Source organism: Rattus norvegicus, chromosome 11 (genome assembly GCF_036323735.1).
Source record: "Rattus norvegicus strain BN/NHsdMcwi chromosome 11, GRCr8, whole genome shotgun sequence".
Lineage (NCBI taxonomy): Eukaryota > Metazoa > Chordata > Mammalia > Rodentia > Muridae > Rattus > Rattus norvegicus.
Genome location: NC_086029.1, coordinates 33,833,996 through 33,855,981, shown reverse-complemented (window position 1 = coordinate 33,855,981; position 21,986 = coordinate 33,833,996). Strand labels below are relative to the sequence as shown.

Below are 21,986 nucleotides of genomic sequence, written 5' to 3'. Positions count from 1 at the left end.
AATGTACACACACATTTATGCTAAATTCAGTCAAAGCTAGTTAAATAATGGTATTCTATTTAATGTCTCTTGTAAGTATATAATTGTCAAATTGAGCAGAAATATTTAAATTCACACCTTATTAGACTCTGTTAGCTTCTGCTAAACGGGAAACCAAGAATTTGGTAATAGGTAACTGGAAATGACCCTTTATTGTTGTCAAGTGTTACATATCTTTGTTAATATAATATTTAATTACATCGATTCTTACTCATTTTCTTCTCCATTAGTATGGGCTCCAATTATTTACATCAACTCCCTCCTTCTCTCCTACTGAGAGCTTTCTACCCCTCTGCAGTATCTTTTTCTCAGTGGAATAATTATTCCATAGAAGACAGTAAGTTTTTAATGGCGTACCCAATCCATCTAAGACTAGCATTGTCTCCCTATTTTGAAAATAGTGTATTCTAGTCACAGTTACTTTGTTATGCTCATTTTCACCGTCAGTTTTTACTTTTTTTTTTATTAACTTGAGTGTTTCTTATTTACATTTCGAGTGTTATTCCCTTTCCCGGTTTCCGGGCTAACATCCCCCTAATTCCTCCCCCTCCCCTTCTTTATGGGTGTTCCCCTCCCAACCCTCCCCCCATTGCCGCCCTCCCCCCACCAGTCTAGTTCACTGGGGGTTCAGTCTTAGCAGGACCCAGGGCTTCCCCTTCCACTGGTGCTCTTACTAGGATATTCATTGCTACCTATGAGGTCAGAGTCCACGGTCAGTCCATGTATCTTTATGATTCTGCATTTGCCTACAGGCTGATTGTTCTCCCCTATTTCTAATAAATCACATTGTTTTCATTACTAAGTTTCTTCTAAGTAGCAAGGAATCATTCTTTTATTCTACCTACGACATTGGTGCCATATATAATCTAAAATGTATTTTAGGACAATCCATTAAAACTATTTGGGAATCATTACATATTGACTTAATAAACATTGGTTTTGTTTGAAAAACAAAGTGCATATTCCATTTTTTCAGAAATAACCTCTTAAAACGTTAACAAAGACACACCCAGGGAAATTCTTCTGAGAATCGCAAGATCAAGAATTCGACACCAATTAACAGACGAATCCATAAGATTGGATAAAACATATTTCCTGGGTAAGTCAAAGAACATGTAAGAGAAAAATCAAAGCTATCTGGGGGCATTCATCAATGAATCTCCTTGACATGGTCCAAATGCACCATCCAGATGCAGAAGCAATCAATACTGGAATGTGTAAACAGTTACATTGCAGAACAGATGTTCTGGTTACTTTAAAGCATAAGACAATGTGAGTGTAAATTGAAATCATGTTAGCATTGTTCATGCAGAGAATATCAGAGTTTTAATCTGAGTCTATATAAAGAAGAGATATGGAATCAATGTTCATGTGATCAATCAGACAGAGATGAAAAACACTGTCATCTGCATGAATGTTTTCATGGCCAGAAATAATATTTTCCTGTATTTACTTTCTTGTAGACTCTTAAATAAATAAGAATTTGAAGTCAGAACTTAATATTCTCCTTTAGTGAGATATTCATGTGATAAATTTGAAGTTTTAAATTAATGCTATTGAGATGAATACACATATACCTATAATTCTTCCAACAGAATGGATATTTTGTAGCATCAAAACAGATTTTAGAATCAGAAAAAACTAAAATGCACAATAACATTGATAGTATAATTATATGAATAATAAGAGATTAGCATATTAGCCACAACATATTATATATAATTTTTAACAATGTAATTAACTCCAATGTTTTAGTTAATAATATATGTATTTACACATATGTTGGTATGCAGTAACATTTAATAACCCTGCTTTGCTGTGTATAAACTGGCAAAATTAAAGAACTCAATATGTATTAACTTTTGGTATTATGTCTGTGCTCAAAAAGCAAAATGAATTACAAAGACTTAATGTCTTTGCAAGTTTCCTTAAATCCTCAAGAAAAGAAACAAGAAGAACAAGTGGATCAATAAATAAAAAATTAATCACCAATCACTCATATGTTCATATGTTTTATACATTATATATAAATTCATTCTCATTCACATACAGCAAAATTATTTTAGATAGCCACTTTATATAAAAATGAATATTTTTCTGTGTATAATAAAGCATTATATATGCAAATTGAAATATTAATCATTAAATCTGTTTTGTTGTATTAAAGTCATTTATCTCAATTGAATGCCAAATAGTATTAAACTCTTGCTATCAATAAGTCTTGTATTATGTTTTTGTTTTTGTTGTTTTCCTGTCTACTGACATAAATATTTGGATGGAGTCTTTTCACAACAAATTTCCTGTATTAACAATAAGCTTTCTTATTTCAATTCCTTTTCATGAATCATATACAGAAATTTGAACGGTTATTAACATTGAAATCTTTGGTGGAGAGAGAAGTAGAACCAAGTTATGAGTGTAGAAGTGCTCAGTGGAAGGAGAAAACCTTTAAAAGCACATTTTAAGCATGAAAAATTGATGGTAGGAAATAAAGTGTAATTGAGAATATTAAGGAAATAGCATGGGTACCTCTTAGACAATAAGTATACCAAATGAAAGCAAAAATAATCAGATACAAATCTATGTCGCCAGGCAGTTTGTACAGTACGAGAGGCCATTTGAGTGAAATAACTGTTGTTTTCATAAACTTTGTTACTTCTGGTGATCGATAAATTAAGCGTAAAAAGATTAATACAATTATGAAACTTTCAAAATGCAAGTAATAAAAAAATCAAGTGATACATCTAAGAACTCTAAGTATCAATCTAATCGGAGATACCATTAGGCGAAATCATCACTTTGCGTTCATTCAGTGACGTAACTGACAAACGGAATTAACGTTCTGAAGAGTGAGGGTCTCTAAGAATGTGTCTGCAAGTTTTCAATACAGCAAATGACATTTCAAAAAGTTGGTGCACTCTCATGATCATTGACGGATGGCATTTAGTACAAAATATTCCTTGTTGACTTCATAGTTTCCCTTTTAATAAACTTTTCTAAAATAAACAATAGATTGTACACCAGTAATTTCTGGCTTACCGTTTACAATAACAATAATGTCCCGGAAGTCAATCTCTCCCCTGGCCTCCACTCTTCCTTCACATCTGTATATACCTTCATCACTTTTATTGATGTTGAGGATCTGCAAATTATTGTTTGCAAGCACAGCAAACCGATCTGAAAAACAAGCGAAGGAAAGAAAAGGACGTCAGTAATTACGGCTGAGTCCACAGCTCTGTGAATATCTAAGAATTAAAATACAGCGCTTTCCTGACGCTATCCAACCTTCCATCCGCCAAAAAATTCAAATTTGAAAGTAAAATGCAATTTCATGGCTTCAAGTTTTTCACTCTACCTCCGCCTTATTATATCCCCCCTTAAAATACATTCAAGATTTTATATCCACATAAAATGGTTAGACTATTATTTTCTCCTTGGTGCTCTGAATACAAAAATGATGCACAAAAGCACGATGCAAGGAGTTTAGATGTTGCTGACCTGACAAATTTGAAATGCAGCCACTTGGCTATGGAAAATTGTTAGAAAATTTATTGAACATCCTTCCTCAAGAATAATTAAACTGCCAATTTTTTCATAACCCGAGAAGGCAGCCAAATGAGCCACTAATGTTCAAGACACATAAAGGTATAAAAACGGTTATGCCTTCAATTTATTTAAGTAATCCTTTCTGCAAATTACAAATCAATCTTTAGGAATAATTAGAAAGGAGCATTAATTTTTATTTCAAGGTTCAATGTTGTCTATTTATGTGCACAAAGGTAGGCTGAAAGACAGAAATCATTTCATTCTAATTGTGTGACTGAAAAGTGATATCGGTGGGTTTTGAAATGATTTTATTTTATATGTATAGATGTTTTATTTGCCTCCATGTATGAGTACCAGGGGCATGCCTGTTTGGTCCCCTGAAAATGGGTTGATGGATGGTTTTGTGTCAGCATGTAGGTGCTAGGAATTGAACCCAAGTTTTCTGCAAGAGAAACAAGTACATTTAATCTCTGCAGTGGGACTTAAAAGTGTTATGGAGTCAAGTTTATAGTTAGCTGAGATATATAAGCAACATTTCTAACAGCATGATCAAAGACACTTTTTAGTGCCAAAGGGTTTTTCTTCCATTTTTAATTATGTAAATAATGATCTCATGCCCCTATTTCTACTTTATTAATATATATATAATCTTTGTTTCTACTGTTAATGACATATATATATATGTATATATATATATAGTCATTGCCTTAAAATTTCATCTTGCAAAGTAAATATATGAAGTCTCATTCATTATGGATCCATATATAGCATTGACTGCCAAGTGCTATATATGACAAAAAATGTCAACTTTAGACTACTGTGCTATTTAGGATATTTTATTTACTAAAGTAGATGTACTCTTTATTAACTTTGAATGTATGCTTCAAATAGAATTTTTACTATTACAGAGTACCAAGTTCCTACAACATTTTTTGTCTAGATTCTACTTTTTGCTCTGGTCCACGTTTGATTTTTTCTACCTTCTGGTGTGTTGTTCATAAGCTACAGAAACTGCTTGAAATGGATATATCGATCCATTGTCAATTGATAGGCAATTTCATTGAACAGCCCAGGACCTAGAAAAGCACTCAAGCACTTCAAGACCAAGGGCAGAAATAGTACCCAAAGGGAATTCCAGATTCACACCTTCCAGTGTGGGATTCTGGGAAACACTGCCAGCCACACCACAGTGTTGTCAACTATTCACCACTGCACTTCTCACAGTCTGGGTTCTAAAGCTTCTTTTGCAGTCATATTTTAGAAGCATTGCTCCTTTTAAATGTGGTTAGGGCTCAAAAACATGTAGGCAAATGTGTACTCCAATATTGGATAATAAGAGAGTGTAGACAATGCCAATAATTTTTTTAAAGAAACTTTTGTTCCTTTCAGATTGAGAGGAGCAATGCTGAAAATGCTTCACATTAACTCCTCATATAATTTACTAAAGCTTTGAGGATGTTTACATGTCAACACAAATGTGATTAAATCTTACATTTTATGGAATTAGAACATTGAAACGAGAGTTTAGCCTTATCTGACAAATAATGAGCTTATGCCTGGAAAGTTATCTTAAAATAAACAACTGACCATGAACCATAATTACTACTCATTACCTCTATATACTTAAAACTGGACATTCTACTTTTTATCCTTTGTGCTGTGGAAATCCCATCTCTTCAAACCACATAATAGAATCATATAACATGGAAAATACTTTTAAAAGATTCAATTATTTTGGTCCTGTATGTAATGCAGATGCATTGAAAAATGTACCAAATTGAAAATGTCCCTGTGCAAAATAGTAAGGCAGCATAATGCAAGCAAATTATGCTTTCAATTTCAAACATCATATTCTGAATTCTGAACCTCAGTCTGAATCAAAATCACGATGGCATCTTAAACAAATATTCTCTTCCGTATACTATCTAAACTTATCTTTCCTTAATATTTTGACCATACTGGTATCTTTGAGAGAGCATCCATAGATTATACGGCAGACTTCATGCTGAAGTTCTATTTTATTTGTATGTAATGTTCTCATGGTATCACATTGGAATTTTAACAATTAGAATCTGTATGTCCCAATGTCCACTACTGTACTTGCTTTGCACTTTTTAACAGTGTCTTGATTTCCTGAAGGCCAGTGCACATTCCTCTACGGTAGTATTTACACTGTAGTTTTGCCTTTCTATATTAGATCACTTACAGACGCTGCTGCCAAGTCTGCCACAGACGACATTCAACTTTAGAAAATGGCTGCCTTGGCTTGCCTGCGTGTTTGCATACTTCCCTCTCTTTGCTTTCTCTTTTTTGTTTGTTTTTAATTTGTTTTTGTCTACATGTAGCCACATTTTTCAGGTCGGCTTTGGAAGTATTTGAAGCTAAGGTGACCTTCAAGCCCTGATTATTCTGCATCTATCGTCCAGGTGTTAAGATTACAGGCACGTGTCCTTAAGCCAAGCCTTATGACTCTCTCTTGCTATGTTATTAAAACCAATAAGGAACCAGAATTTGACCCAAAGACCAGATTTCAGCAAAACCTGTTCCTAAATCTTAGGCCTCAGTAATGGTTGAATCTTAAAGTGAAATTTGTATCATCTTGTGTTGTTGTCTGCATATTTGTTTCTTAGAATCAGATTCCTGATATGTCCCCAGACTGTCTTAAAAATCGCAACCCTCTTGGGTCATCTTTCTGAGTGCTGGGCACACTGGCATGTACCATGACGGACACCTTTTTTTTTTCTTTTACTACAGCACAGAACCTCCATAGTTGTAGAAACTAGAAGTATTTTTAGAACATATAACTTAGAGAGTTACCAAAATACTAACTGTCGGGGATGGTGGTGACTTCCTCATTGTGATACAGCCAGCTGACCGCAGGGGCGGGGGAACTGCTCACTCTGCAAACCACTTCTGCATCCTCCCCTTGCTTGAACTCTTGAGGGGACAGCACTTCTCTGAAGGTGAGTTTTTCTGTATCAAGAAAATAAAACCACTGGTAAAAGATTCACAGCTTACTGAACTCGACACACTGTCATCTACGGTTATTGGTATAAGAGCATCTAGATATATAAGAACATTATAAAGAGTGATTTGGGGTCCTTGCCAATATGTACCAAGCACAAAGTTTTGCCTGTATTCTCTTAAGCATTCTTTTTTTTTGAAAAATAGCATAAATAAAATATGTTTATTTAATACAGTATCTTGGAATCTGAAATCTCAACCTTGAGCTACCCCAATAATTGTTTTTGGGCACCCAAGTAGGGAGAAGAGTTCCTACTTGGCTTAGCATCAAAACAGGAAGGCAAGAGTCTAGAAATTCCATTATTCCATCTGAAAACATAGTCCCCAGTCTAAGTCTTCAACCCCACATACACTTCACACTGAAGTTTTCCATCATGACCACCTGGGGAACAACTGGCATCTGAACCATAGCAAGAGCATTGAGTGTCAAAAATATTCTAATTTTAGCACAGTGGAGATGGTAGTTGAAAACAAAAGTGGCTCCCAAATTTGTCTTTGCTCTTATATCATGGCTTATGGTATGTGGTCACAAAAAAAGTCATGTATGTATGTGCGGCACAAGAATGGACGTGAAATCATGGAGCAGAACAGAGGGGCTAGAGCATGAGGGGATGGAAAGTGAATGGTTTGAGAGTATGAGTGTGGTGGAAAAGTGTCTGGCACACGTGTATCCTTTTGTCTAAGGGGCACTGTATAACAGTGTCATGCATAGTATGCACACACGGTGAAAACTAAGACATTCTTGATTGTGACATTTGCTATCCTGAAATTTAACTTCCCATTTCAACTCTGAATTCTCTAAAGCCCCCTCACTATTTTCCATGAAATTGAATTACATGTTTATGTAACAACTATAAATTGATATTATTTATAGTATAAGACAGAATAATATTGATTATACATCAATAAGTATCTTGGCTTAATGAATCAGTATATATATATATGTGTGTGTGTGTGTGTGTGTGTGTGTGTGTGTTTATATGTATATATTTGCTTTAGATCCTAGTATCACTGTTCACACTACTCCCAGTACCCCCTCATACAGATCTTCCCCCCATTTTACCCACCCACAAAACCTTTGACTCAAAATGTATCTTGCCCATAACATGTGCAAGGACAAAGATAGATCAGAGAATGAAGGAATGTCCAACTAATGACTGGCCCAAAGTGAGACCCATCCCATGGGTAAGCAACAATCCTGACACTACTAATGGTACTTCTTCATGTGTGCAGACAGGAGCCTAGCACAACTGTCCTCTGAGAGGCTCCACCCAACAGCCAAAGCAGAGACGCAGAAACATAGCCAAACTTCAGATGGGGCTGGGAGAGTCTTATGTAAGCGTTAGGGGAATTATTGAGGCACCCAAAGAGGACAGGGAATCCATACGAAGACCAATAGAGTAACTAACCTGGACCCTGGGGGCTCCCAAAGAATGAACCACCAACCAAAGTCCATAGGGCTGGACCTATGTCCTCCATACTTATGTATCAGATGACAAGCTTGATCTTCATGCTCGTCTCACGACGACTCGGGACTGTCCCTGAATCTGTGCCCTACTTGTGGATCCAGTCTCCCTAACTCAGCAACCTTATCTGGCCTCAGAGACAGGGCATGCAATTAGTCCTGCACTCATTTGCTATGCAATATATGTGTGTGGGGAGGTATGGTGCAGAGGACAGGGAGAACGGTGATACTCAGAGAGGGTGATACTCCCCCACTTCTCAGAGCAGAGGGGGAGGCGGAAATAAAGTAGATATAGGAGGTGGATGGAGTGAAGAAACTGGGATACAGAGAGGTTGGGGAGGGTACCAAGGCTGCGAAGTTGTGGGTTTGGGGTGTTTATCAGGTGTAGGGAGATCAAGGGAGAGAGAATAGAAATTGTTGGGAGACCAATTTCTAGGGCATTCTAGAGACCTCTGATGAGGGCCGGCTCCACCGTGTCTAAGGGAGCAACTCTAGCTGAGAATCCTATTAGTGGGGAATATGGATCCCGAAGTGGCCACAACAAAGATTTTTTTCCCACAAAAAACATGAAATAATTTACTAATAGTAAATAAATAACAAAGGATTTTATCCATCATTTAAAAGGTAATAGAAACTGTTTTTTAATATTATAGCTATAAATTATCAACTACTTTCCTTTTAAATTCTAGGACCAACCACAATAGAAAAGGTGATATCTTTTCTAGAAAATATTAATGTGACAGGGATAGAAGAGGCCAAAGATGAAGACCTTCCATGGGGAAAGTTTACGTTTGTTTTTAATATATCTTAACTTTACAGCAATAAAAATCAAAATTATAGAGAGCAAGACATGTCTGAGATAAACATACAGACTTCAAGCCCCTTCAAATTTATTACACAGTGGCAGATTTTTACTATGAAGCATATTTTAATGTTTTTGAATCCTTTGTAATGAAACTGCTGCTTCAATGACCTAAAACACAAACGCACAACTTACGGTAAATTTCCAAAACTACTGTAGCTTCCTGCGTCTGCCCTTTGGCATCTGTCGCTTGACAGCGATATATTCCTGCATCTTCTATGTTGGCATTGTAGATGGTTAGTCGAGACCTGACGCCCTCCTTCTGTAGCATAACCCTCTGCGTTGAAATGATCTTCTCTCCTTGAGGGTTGTACCAGTCTATACTCTCAGGCTCGCCAATTGCTGCAGAGCGGAAAACAAATGTTTGAACATCAATTTCGGGTGTTTGTTTTCACAGTGTCATTTACTATTATGTAACCAATTTTACCATTTCAGAAAAATGAGTGTAAATAGAAGGCTGGAAATCTGAAACTTTGTACGAAACTGAAAGTAAACACAAATGTTAAGACAAATGTTCGTCTTTGTTTAAGCAACATTAAGGACTCCGTCTGGCCCATGAAAGCGTGCTTCAGACATTTCATTTGAATATATGACTAGAAATTAAGCTGTGAGAGCTGAAACATAACAGTCGTAATACATGTGCTCTTATTGCACAAAATATTAAAAATACCTCAGGCAGAAGCAACCCAAGTGATAGATATTGCTAAAGAGAAAAAAATGCTAAGATGATTTCATAGGTTCGGTCCTCATCGCTAAGGTCCAGAGGTACCAGTGGTATTAGCACAAATACAGCACTGTTTACAGACATGTAAGTATCGTATAAAGCAATTTTTGGCCACTGATATTTCTGAATTTTGAGCTAATTTTCCAAATTGTTCAAGTTGTGCATAAAAGGCTAATTTCCATAAAGTCCTAATGTGTTTTCCCAACTGAAATGAGTTATTTTGTCGTATTAACCTAAAATTATTAACTATTTAATCATGTAACAATTAGGATGCATACAAATGACACTTATGCCGCTCAGCAACTCCAGCCAAATGATCGCAGTGTAAACATTAATTTAATGTTTCAGAATCTAGGTCATTAACCACTTTATAAAAACTAAGGCTTCCTGCATTTGCTTTCATTTAAAAACAAGGATTTCATCTAATTCTTGAAGAGACTATTTGAGAACATAAAGTGCATTCCTTCAAAAGGAGGGGGAAACACATGAAGACAACAACTGTGAAGAAAGCTATTCCTTCTTATCTTATTGATATTAAACTATTAATAAATATCTTTCTCTGCAAAATAGTGTAGATGGATCCAAGGAATGAACAAAAGAGATAACATAAGTGAACATTTAGCTCAATTTGGAACAAATCAAAACCTTTCTAAATGTAATGTTGTAGGAAACATTTTAGACATTTAACTTTTTAATATGTGATGGGGAAATTTCATACCACAGAGAGATTGCAGGGTTTTGGTGTAACAATCATATTTCTCTTTCCTTTATAGTATCAACTAACTAATATTTTCCATTAAAATGCTTCATATGATATCCAAACATGTCTACTACTAGATGCATTATGCAAATCATCAAAATTATTACGTTTGTGAAAGCATAGTTAAAACATTTTCGGAATATGAAATACTCTTAAATGAATAACAGGGTAGGTTAGCTGGCATTTTAAAGTGTACTTGTAGAGTTTCAGATAGCTGTATTTTAAGTACTGAATTTAAAGGTTTTGAACATATTGATCATTAATATTAAGAACGGCAGTGAAAATTCTGAATTTCATTCTTTCTAGCACTACTCTATCTGCCCTTCAGAAACTCAATATATCATTATTATATGTATATATATATATCAAATGGAGTATTTTCAAAATGTTGATATGTCCATTTCTATTTTTGTATCTGAGTCAATCCTATACTAAAATATATAATCAAATTGAACTAACACACAAAATATTTTTTCTTTTTTGTCATAATTTTAAACTTCACTTATGATGAAATTCTGTAAAAGTATAAACTTGAAATATTTTTGCATATTTGTTTGTGTATAGTTAGAGCATATGTGAAGTTTAGGAATAGTAACCTACATTCTTGGGTAGAACTTCCTTCATTTTTGATCCACTTTCATCATACAAAATGCAAGTTATTATATGCAACCACTTCAGATACATGGAGAAGAAGACATTAAAAATTGTTTTTTATCATTTTCTAACCAAAAGAACCAATATTCAATGTCCCTATTTTCTGAAATGATTTAGGAATATTAGTACAGAAATGCTTTTTCTGTTGGTACTTATCATATCAACTAAGCCATGACATCCTCAACTTTTTCATTCTGTTGTGCGATCCTGGAGACTTAAATCAGGGCTTTGAATATATTACGGAAGCACCATACCCATAACCTATATTACAAATCTGCTAAACAAATCTGTCTTATACATGTCATGGATACTTATGGTAAGCCAAATTTACACTATTTTACTATAATCAGAAAGAGACACAATTTAAAAATAGCTTCCAGAGTTATTTTAGCACTGAATGAATAATTTGAATTTTTATATATAAAAGCTTATGTTGGGGCTGGTGATATGATTAAGTGGTTAGAAGCACTGACTGTTTTTACAGAGGTCCTGAGTTCAATTCCCAGCAACCTCATGGGGGCTCACAACCATCTGTAATAAGATCTGATGCCCTCTTCTGTCATGTAGATATACAGACAGACAGAGCACTCATACATAAGTAAATAAAAGTTTTTAAAAATGCTTATGTTCATGAACGTGGATATGATTAATATGAGTATATATATACATATATATATAATAGGTTCATTTGAGATTTCTATAATATAGTGAAATAAAGCTTTCATATCAAGTAAATCAGGGCTCTCTGAAAAATTTAGCATTCTAATTAAATGGAAGAGAGATCAAATAATTATCTACCAATCTTGTGTTTAATTAACACAAATTTTACAAAAATATTTCTAAACTCAGTACATTATTTAATTACAATGTGTGAATCAAACACATATATCTTCTTTTGTCATTTACCTTTCCTTCAGGTATTGGAATTATGCAGTGCCATATCTGATTTATTTATTACTTATAGACAAGAAGATTCAGTTTGAGAGTTCAAATTAAACCTAGTATGGCTATTTAAATGGAAATAATATTTAAATCAATAGAAAATTTGTATGTACAGATTTTATTTTACAATGTAATATTATAAAATATTAGCTACTTTGATAGTCAAATAATAATAATACATTTTATATGCTAATATTTAATCATTGTCATCATTTCCCAATCATATAATGAATGTTAAGATGTTATTGTTATTGACATCCGTTTTAACTACATAAATTTATCCAATATTCTTTGTAAACGTTACAAGCACAGGGCATATTATCTAAGTACATACCTGTACATGTGAAGAATTTAGATTCACCCACACTAAGCTCTACTTTGCTAAGTGAAATTGTCACTTGAAGAAGAGCTGAAAAACAATATTTGAGTAACCGTTAATCCGGGCTTTAAGTGTAGATACTACTAATTATTATATAAATCACTCAAGACAAACATAAATCACTGTTGTCAACTTTTCATTATTCACTCTGGAAAAATGTAAATTTTATAACTACATTCTAGCAATGTTATATGTTACAGTAGTTTGCAATTAGTACCAGTCTATACATAGCATCTACTTACATTTGTTCATTAAATTTTTATTAGCCTTATAATGTAACGAACTCATACTTAGCTATCCCCTAACAATAACATAGATCTTACTTGTATAGCCATATTGTGCAATATATAAAGGAAAGTTCCACCCACCAGTCAGACTTTTGATGAAATCATATCCTAGATCATTATAACAAAATATGTAAGTAAGATATTTTGACTTATTAAAACCTTGTAAAGGGAGGCAAACACAGGAAATGACACCTCACAAAGGGTAAGTGTATGAACAGAAATACTCATAAGTACCACTAATATTAGATGAGGCAATGGTCAAGTGTTTAATATCTTTTATTTTTCCTCCATCCATCTTTATTAACTTGGGTATTTCTTATTTACATTTCAATTGTTATTCCCTTCCCTAGTTTCCAGACCAACATCCTCCTAACCCCTCCTCCTCCCCTTCTATATGATTGTTCCCCTCCCCATCCTCCCTCCATTACCGCCCTCCCCCCAACAATCATGTTCACTGGTGGTTCAGTCTTGGCAGGACCAAGGGCTTTTTTTTAATATCTTAAAATACTTGTCTGCAGGCTTGAAACTAAAAGAGTGGAAATTTAAAATTTTAGAATATCACCAAAATGTTACTCTCATAAAAAATTGCCATACTTATATCTAATGATGTTAAAGACTACATAGCAAAATCATTCATGAAATCCTGTCCCAATAATCTCCTTTTCTCAGAAATAGATAAGTAAGCATTTAATAAGGTTACACAAGTGCAAGGAATAAATAGAGAACCTATTGAATTCTGTGCTGGGACTTAGGAGATTAGAGTTTACAAAAGCTCTTTCTACTGGGCACAGCCCGCAGGAACTTAGGGCCCAAGTTAGTATTGTGTACATTGGTGGTACCAAAACCACATAGCATGAAACCAGAGTACTATCCACTCTACATGCCTGAAGGTAATAGAAACAATCCATACTTCAAGAACAGCAGCAACAAGTAGACTTGCCTCATCTGAACATGTTACTTACATCCATAAGGGTTCTTCACATTAAGGCTCATGGTATGAATTAGATCTGCACTCTCAGGAAAAAATCCCAAAGAAGAGAGTAGGTAAACTAGAATGGCAAGAATGGCTAAATCAGCTGCCTACATGAAACAGAAGACACCCAATGGAGTCCAAATGCTCTACAGTTCTCTCTGGGGTGCAACCCCTGCCAAAGATATGGCTGCTTAAGTGTGGAAAACTGCGGGCAGGAGATAGAGTCTAGGAGGAATGTCCTCCGGGGCAAAACAGGACACAAAGGTAAAGGAGAGCCAAAAACGTCCTCAGAGAAGGGGTCACATACACTGTAGATCACACTCTGCCTTCAGTGCTGTTTCTAACCATTAGGTAAACAATGAATGAACAGCAATGGGAAAATAGAAAAAAAAAAAAACACTCATTCTTGAAGTGAAGCTAGACTCTTGCAATTCTGCCCACCACTACCCGCCTTACCAGGTCCCTGGGTTATCTACAGCTCTTATGGTTTTAGCACATAAGTAAGAAAAGTGTATGGTATGTAATATGGGAGACAGTGGTGTTATGCAAATGGCTTACGAAGAGCCAACACCCCTAGGAATCTGCCCTTTTGAGCTCAGACCTTTTCTTCCTGTCTAGCCCACTTCCTTTCCTGTGAGTAACTCTCTTCCTCTTAATAAACTGTCTCTATTTCTATCTGTATCCATGAGTTAACTGGTCTGATTCTTTGTTCAAAAGAAAAACAAGAGCCCAGGAGCTATCCGCAGGTGTTCTGTGATTCACGCTGGGAACAACTGGTGATCTGCCAGTCAGAAGGTACAATTGGTTTGCGTCCATAATCTCTGAAGTTTAACAATGGAAGATGAAGTGCTTTCAGCCTTCTCTCCGTCCCACAAAAGGAGCAAAGGAGCTGGCAGCACCGCACTATTTCTCCTTGCCTTCCTCTGTCTTTTTCACAGTCCACAAAACCCTCTGAAATTGTGGCCTAGCTATTGTGGAAGGCCTCAGGATAACAGGATGGTAAGCAACAGCTACAAACCTCCTGAAAGAAAATAAATAAAATGGCAGGTCCAAACTTCGGTCAGGGAAAGACAAGCCCTAGAGTGTGCTTCTTTGCTGAAGCTACACTCAGTGTAGTGTAAGGCTTGCTATGGGTGATTTTGGTAAGAAAAAGACCTGCAATTAGTCAGATCTTGAGGACTCAGATTGGAAGAGAATGTTCTTTACAGTTGAATTTGTACTCCCCCCTCCCACTAGAATTAACATAAAAACACTTTAATCTTTTTTTTTTTTTACTTTCAGCTATGATGCATGGTCAAACATTGCAACTAGTTTTATCCTGAGGTTATACACACACACACACACACACACACACACACACACACATATATACATACATACATACATACATACATACATTCATGCATCCTCAAAACAAGCTCTGTGGGATTATTAGTTAAAGTATGTGATACCGTATCCAGGCCTATTTCATAAAAACTCAAGAGAAATAACTTGAAATGCCTTCTAAATCAGGCCTTCGTGTCTGTCCACAAAGATAAACAGCTGCTGTAGATAAAATCACATAGAACACCTTTAGACAAACAAACACTAGGAAATGAAACTTTACTAAAATATTTCCTCTTCTTCAAGAAAGCCCTGCCTCTCTCCATGTTCTCAAATCCACCCAGGATATCAGAAATAAGAAAACACAGACCTAAGGTTCATATGAGGGACAGAGCTCCGTGACAGCCATCTATGACTGTTCTTAGAGCACTATGGGTTAGGCTTATGAAGGCGCACTTGAAATTAATTAGATTCCACATCTTCCTTTGAATCACAGCAATGTACGAAGAATCAAAGAAGTGTCTTTGATGAGCCATTCTGACTTGCTGTTATCTTTCAGATCTCAACCTTGGCTTATGGTATTAAATGGGAGGCCCATATTAACTCCTGACCATGTGCAATGCTTTATACAAAAAGAAAAATCAAAAGAAAAAGCAAGGAAGAAAGATAGGAGAGAGAGAAAGAAAGGAAAAAGAAAGGAAGGAAGAAAGAAAGGAAGAAAGGAAAGTAAGAAGGAAGGAAGGAAGGAAGGAAGGAAGAAAGAAAGAAAGAAGACAAAATTTAAAAGCATGCTGATAAATGATTGGTTTATGGACCTGATGACCATCTGCCAATATCAAGGTCCTCTTATATCAACAATGCACTTTGAGATTGTAATACTACAACAGGGCCTCAGTAATGCGGGATGAGGATAGAAACAAATTTATGTTAAGGAACCCCTTAGTAAGTTGTTTAAAGGGTTTCCTCAAAGAAAAGAGGGACATCCTTTCCTAATTCACAACAGGCTAATGAGGGCTTTCAGGAAATTCACCAATTTAAATCCTTCATCCCCATCCTCCACCTCCAAAAAAAAGTTTTCTTAGTCAAAGTTTCATTCTGTGGAAGATGTAAAAGGGACAGATGAGTCCTAGGAACTCAATGATTTAGTCATTTGACATTGTCATATTGGTTATCAATAACTAAGATCTGAGGTAAGAAAATCACAAACACAAACAGTATAACTGCAAAATTTGTGGCTACAGCTTTAGAAACACACTAATGAAAGGCCTTCCCACCATGGAATTTTACTGATTATTCTCAGGGACCAAAATGGAAATCCCAGATTTGCTTCCAAAAGTGTATTTCCTGGACCATCCCACATATTCCAATGGACTAAATGCCTTCTATGGCCATGTGTGATAGGTAAATACCAAGAGAGCTTGCAGAAAAGACAGTGTCTCCATGCCCAGATAAGAAAGAGGAAACTGAACACATCCTGTTAATAAGAGTAGAAGATAGAAAGGCCAAACCATACTCACAGATCTTTTAAGAGGTGTTCATGTTTCCTCCTAAGATAAGCAGACATGAAAACATTGTTCTTGGTTAAAATAAGTGTGTCATACGTGCTCATAATGACTCTCATGTCACAATGTGACACTCTATGCATAAATGAACATGCAACAAAACTCAGTCTTTAGAAATCGTCAAAATGTTGGAATAATAAACGTGTGACCATTTAATTAATTTCACTTTTATATTTTTGTGCACAGTATTACATTTATCTTTAGTGTGCAATTTAAAGCTTAAGTGCATTCGTGTGAATTTTTCTCCCCCCTCTCCCTCCCTGTATGTGTGTCTATGTCTGTGTGTGTGTGTCTATGTGTGTATGTATGTTTGTATATGTATGTGTGCATGCGTGTGTGTGTGTGTGCGTGAGTGTGTGTGTGTGCGTCTGTGTGTATGTATTTGTGCATTGTGCTTATAGCAAAATGACTACTGAAAGAATAATTTTATATTTCATTTTTAATAAATTGTTTTTATTATTCACTTTATATCCCAAACTATCCTCCTCCCAGTTACCCCTCCCACAATCCTTCCTCCATCCCCCAACCCTCCATCCCCTTCTCCTCTTAGACAGCGGAAGCTCCCCCAGTTATCCCTCTATCTAATCTCTGCTTGGCTCGACACATCCTCACCCACTGAGACCAGACAAGGAAGCCCAGCTGCAAGAACGTATCCACAGACAAGCAACAGCTTTTGGGATAGGCCCTGTTCCAGTTGTCTGGGACACACATAAAGACCAAGTTGCACATCTGCTTCGTATGTGTGGGGAGCCTAGGTCCCACCTGTGTGTGCCCTTTGGTTGGTGGCACAGTGTCTGAGAGCACTCAAGTGTCCCGGCTAGTTGACTCAATTGCTCTTTCTGTGGAGTTCCTATTCACTTTGGGGCCCTCAATCCTTCTCCCAACTCTTCCATTGGCGTCCGTGAGCTCCATCCAGTGTTTGGTTGTGGGTCTCTGTGTCTGTCTGAATCAGCTGCTGGGTGGAACCTCTCAGAAGACAGACATGCTGACCCTTGTCTGGTATATTGTTCGACCAGAGTCCTTTCAGTAAAAGTTTTTCTGTCATGATATCAAGAAGAGCCTGCTGCACCCTGGGTCATAGAGCCTCCACAGGACCAAGGGCCTCTCCTCCCATTGAGGCCAGATAAGGCCATCCTCTGCTACATATCCAGGTGGAGCCATGGGTCCCTCCATGTGTAATCTTTGGTTGGTGTTTTACTCCCTAGGAGCTTTGGGTGTCTGGTTGGTTGGCATTATTGTTTTCCTATGAGGTTGCAAACCATTTCAGCTACTTCAGTCCTTGCTCTCCTCCACTGGGGTCTCCATGGTCAGTCCTATGTTTGGCTGTGTGCAACTGCATCTGTATTGGCAGAGACTCTCACGGTACACCTACGCCAGGCTCCTGTCAGCAAGTGCTTCTTGGTATCAGTAAATGCATAATTTTTAATAAACTTCAGCGTTCTTTATCTCTGAGTAAACTTTCTCTGTATATATTTCAAAGAAATTTATGGCAAATTTTAGGTTAAAATCATGTTAAAAATTTAAGACTAGAGTTATATATCCCTTTTATTTAAAAGGGGTGCTGTGTGTGTGTATATGTGCGTGTATTCATCTATGGATAGAAGAATACTATTAAATGTCATTTTATGTTCCTTTAGCAGAACAATATTTGGTTTCCCCATAGGCCCATGGCCTATCTAGCCTCAGGGTTTTGGATATCTGTGAAGTCTAAGTCAATGGTTTCTTCTCATGGAATGTCCATTCAGATAGTGAGTGGCTATTTCCACAACATATGTGCCACTATTGTACCAATGTATCATATAGGCAGATCATTTTGTAGATCAGAAGTTTTGTGGTTGGGTTGGCGATTACCTTTCACCTTTCATCCATCAGCACTGTATCTTCCATTACTATAAAAATCAGTCGGTAGTTTGTAGTCAGTAATCTATAGTCAGTACTCAGTAGTCAGTAGATGTGAAGGCTGTAGTTGGGCACCAGCTCAACTTCTCTTTGCTATAGTGAGATCCATTAATGTTTTATTTAGCAATATTACCTTACCATTAGTTTGTAGAGAGCAGCCAATAGCCACCATGAGCCCAATCTAATTATACATAAACCATTTCTGGCATGTGAATGTTCATGTGGAGCATATTCTGCTCTTAGAAGTTATTATGTGTTGATAATCCTTTGTCTAGAAATTTACCCTCTTCCACTTTAACACGTCCACAGACATTCCCACTGTTGTAGTCTTGTATATGAGGACAATTCTCAGAGACTGTTTCAATGCCTACTTTGTGCTGTGAAAAGGACTCTGGCCCATTCAATGATTCTGTCCACTCTTCTGTTGTTTTTTTCTGAGGTAGAAATGCAGTTTTTTTTTATTAGTCCATGATTCAAACCTTCATGATGAAGCTATACAAGCAGGTTTCTTCTGGATAAGGATGAAAATACCCTTTGAAGCTTATAATCAATTTAAATTTGACTATGCCTTTTATATTAATCTTGTGCAATTTCTTTCTTTCAAGATACAGAACAGTTAAAAATGGAACTTATGATGTACGATTTCTAGCAATCTTCTTCTATGTAAAACTAAAGTCTTCTCTTGAAGAAAGGGATAAAGTAGGGAAAACAATCCTCTGGATCACTTTAGGCAGCAGCTATTCCCTTCAGCATGTAGGAGAGGTTCCAGAAAAAAAGATCATTATCATTAAGCCACCACCAATAATGATGGGAGCCCAGCACTGAAAGGAACCTGTGAACAGAGAGTAAAACAGTGGAAGGAAGACATTAAAATGACATTTGAATGTACTTAGGTTTTATCCGGTGGTAGTGGCTTTAGGTTCTCCTTGAAATCTGTGATTTCACTAGTCCTGAGTGGTTCTCTGCGTTTCCAGTTACAGGTGTGACTTATCTCTTTTCGATTGTCCTTGAGTTTAATTACACAGACAGTTGTTACAGCCTTAGTCTGTGTGCCACTACTGAGTCAACTTGCATACTGTGTCATGGTGCTTGTTGTAGTTCGCAGGCAACAGAGCTGGCAGAAGTTATTCATTCCCTCCTTTGCAATCTTGTACTGTGCATTCTGGTACCATGAATGCTATTCCACAGGGAGAGAGTATTCAATTTTATTCAGGCTCAGGGCTCTTGATTTTATTCATTGTTCACTTATCCCTATACCCAGAGATAAGTGTAATTCCCATGCCTCATAATAAACCATATTTTTGCAACAACCTCTACCATTATAGAAAACTACAATGCATCGGAATATACAGTTGTGGAAACAGTCCCAAGACATAGATCTACAACAAACCTCCTACACCTGAGGTTCAGGGATACTCGTGTAAGAAGGGGAAGAAAGATTATGAATGTCAGAAGAACAGTATGTTTTCTATGTGTTTGTGCCTCAAATAAACACAAGAATTTATAGCTATGAAGTCTCACAAATAGGGCTACCTATACATCACATGAACAACATCTGTACATATAGACATGTTAATACAGAAACAGCCTCAATTTTAGACAAAGAACTACAGAAAACTATGGAATGCTCAGAGCAATCTTTCTCAGGAAAGATCATACCAATTAGTTATTCAATATTAATGTTATTAATATTAAAATAACATTAAACAGTCTGAACAGGTTGATTTTTATATATCTAGAAATATATAACAAATGCTATTATAAAAGAGGTCATCAATTTGAAAGAGAGAAAGGTGTGGTCTTTGGGGAGGTTGAAGGGAGGAAAAGAAAGAGGAAATGATTTAATTACATCATAATCTCTAAATTTTTTAAAAGGATAATTTTTAAAAGACTTAAAAAATGAAGCCACTTGTTAAAAAGTCTTGAATCTCTCCTTTTCATGGCTACAACTTGATGCTTTACCTTGAAGATGACCTAGGGCATTGTATCTAAAGCTAAATGATCCATTCTGGTGTGAGTTAGGAAAGAGGACTAAAAGGCACGAACAGGTTTGTCGTGGATTAGGAGGAGGAACAACTATCATATTGAGAATTAGACTAAAGAAAATTTCTGATACTCATACAAAAAAACCCCATTAACATTGTGCCTATGCTGAGAGAGTTATAAGAAACTCAGTCCACAATTCGTGGATAAATTCACAAGGCAAATTCTAATAAAATGTACAGATAGAAAAGTATTCAGTCTATGACATGGTTACTGATCTGTTAATAAGTATACTTAGGGTCTGATCTGTTAATAAGTATAGAAAGAGAAATCAGGGGAACAGAAAGATGACAAACATAAATTGGTAAAGAAAGCATAGGCTGTCTTAAAATTTTAGAAGAGGTGTGTCCAGATTAACTCTAAACTGCAAAAAGCTATAAAGGCATATTAAGGGGATGACCAAATGGATAGGAGGCTCCAGATAGGAAAAATGAAAGGAATGAGTTTCACTCAGTGAAATTGAGAATTCCATAATAGGCACTCCCTGGTCAACCACAAATAATTAAAGGTTTAAAGACATACAGAAGTAAATAAAAGTAGTGTCCGAGGGATGTTTATGTATTTAGAATTAAGATATTCCCCAGTGGCTGACATAAGAGTTTTGAACAGAATTGAGGCAGTTAAGAACTGGACATGTTATGAATGAACAACAAGCATTTTATACTGTGAGATAGGAGTCACGATTCTATGTAGGTCAGAGGTGAACTTTTATGACATAAGCGTGAAATGATCACCTCTGCTGGAGTGTTTGAGTAACAGGGTCTCCAGCATGGAAGGTTGATGTGGAAGAATGTGTACCTAGAAAGCAGAGCCTTATAGACAAAAGCAAGTTACTCAGTATAGACATTCAGAATCTTGTAGCCTGGCCCTATTTCTCATGTGTGTTCTGTTTCTGAGGAGACACAATGACCAGCTACTCAGATCTCTCCTTGCCAGGTTGCATTGTATCACTTCTAAAACCCTCACATACAACACTATTTTTCTTTCTTAAATACCATCAGACAAGTATTTTACCAAAACAAGACAGAAATACATATGGTAATTGTCATATTTTTTCAAAAATAAATGTAATTGAAACTGTAAAGGAAGAATACTATTATTTAAATATATGATAAATATTTCATTGTTAATATTTTAAAACATATTTCCTTTGCTCCACTTCTTTGCATGATAATGGCTTCCTTTGAACTGCCCTTTATAAGAAGCTTGAATCTAAGGGAATGGAGCAGGTGATCGAGATTCACATTGCTGACCATGGAGCGGGGGAGGGGTGGGAAAAATGTAATGAGCTTAACAAGACTTAGGTATGGATAAAAGTTAAGAGAGAAAGAAGACATTGGGGAAAAAAGTAATACCGTATGTCTGCTCATCTTTCTCTTTCTTTTCTACTTTCAATCTTTGCTTTGAGATCTCATTTTATTCCATGTAAATTATTGACTTTTATCTTTTCTCTGATGGCTATCTTTTAATTGACAATGAATGAAATCTTTTATTACAACATTTC

General features: G+C 36.1%; 1 protein-coding gene across 3 annotated transcripts in view; it reads right to left on the bottom strand.

Annotated features, from left to right (window-relative positions):
• Nucleotides 1–21,986, bottom strand: part of Ncam2 (neural cell adhesion molecule 2) — a 487,041-nt gene that overhangs the window by 222,807 nt on the left and 242,248 nt on the right. For all 3 annotated transcript variants that reach the window (XM_039088218.2, XM_039088217.2, NM_203409.2), the window contains exons 2-5: nt 12,351–12,425; nt 9,072–9,278; nt 6,415–6,558; nt 3,079–3,216 (exon numbers count right to left, since the gene is read on the bottom strand). In XM_039088218.2, coding sequence (XP_038944146.1) covers nt 3,079–3,216; nt 6,415–6,558; nt 9,072–9,278; nt 12,351–12,425 — 564 coding nt within the window. The remainder of the gene's footprint in view (nt 1–3,078; nt 3,217–6,414; nt 6,559–9,071; nt 9,279–12,350; nt 12,426–21,986) is intronic.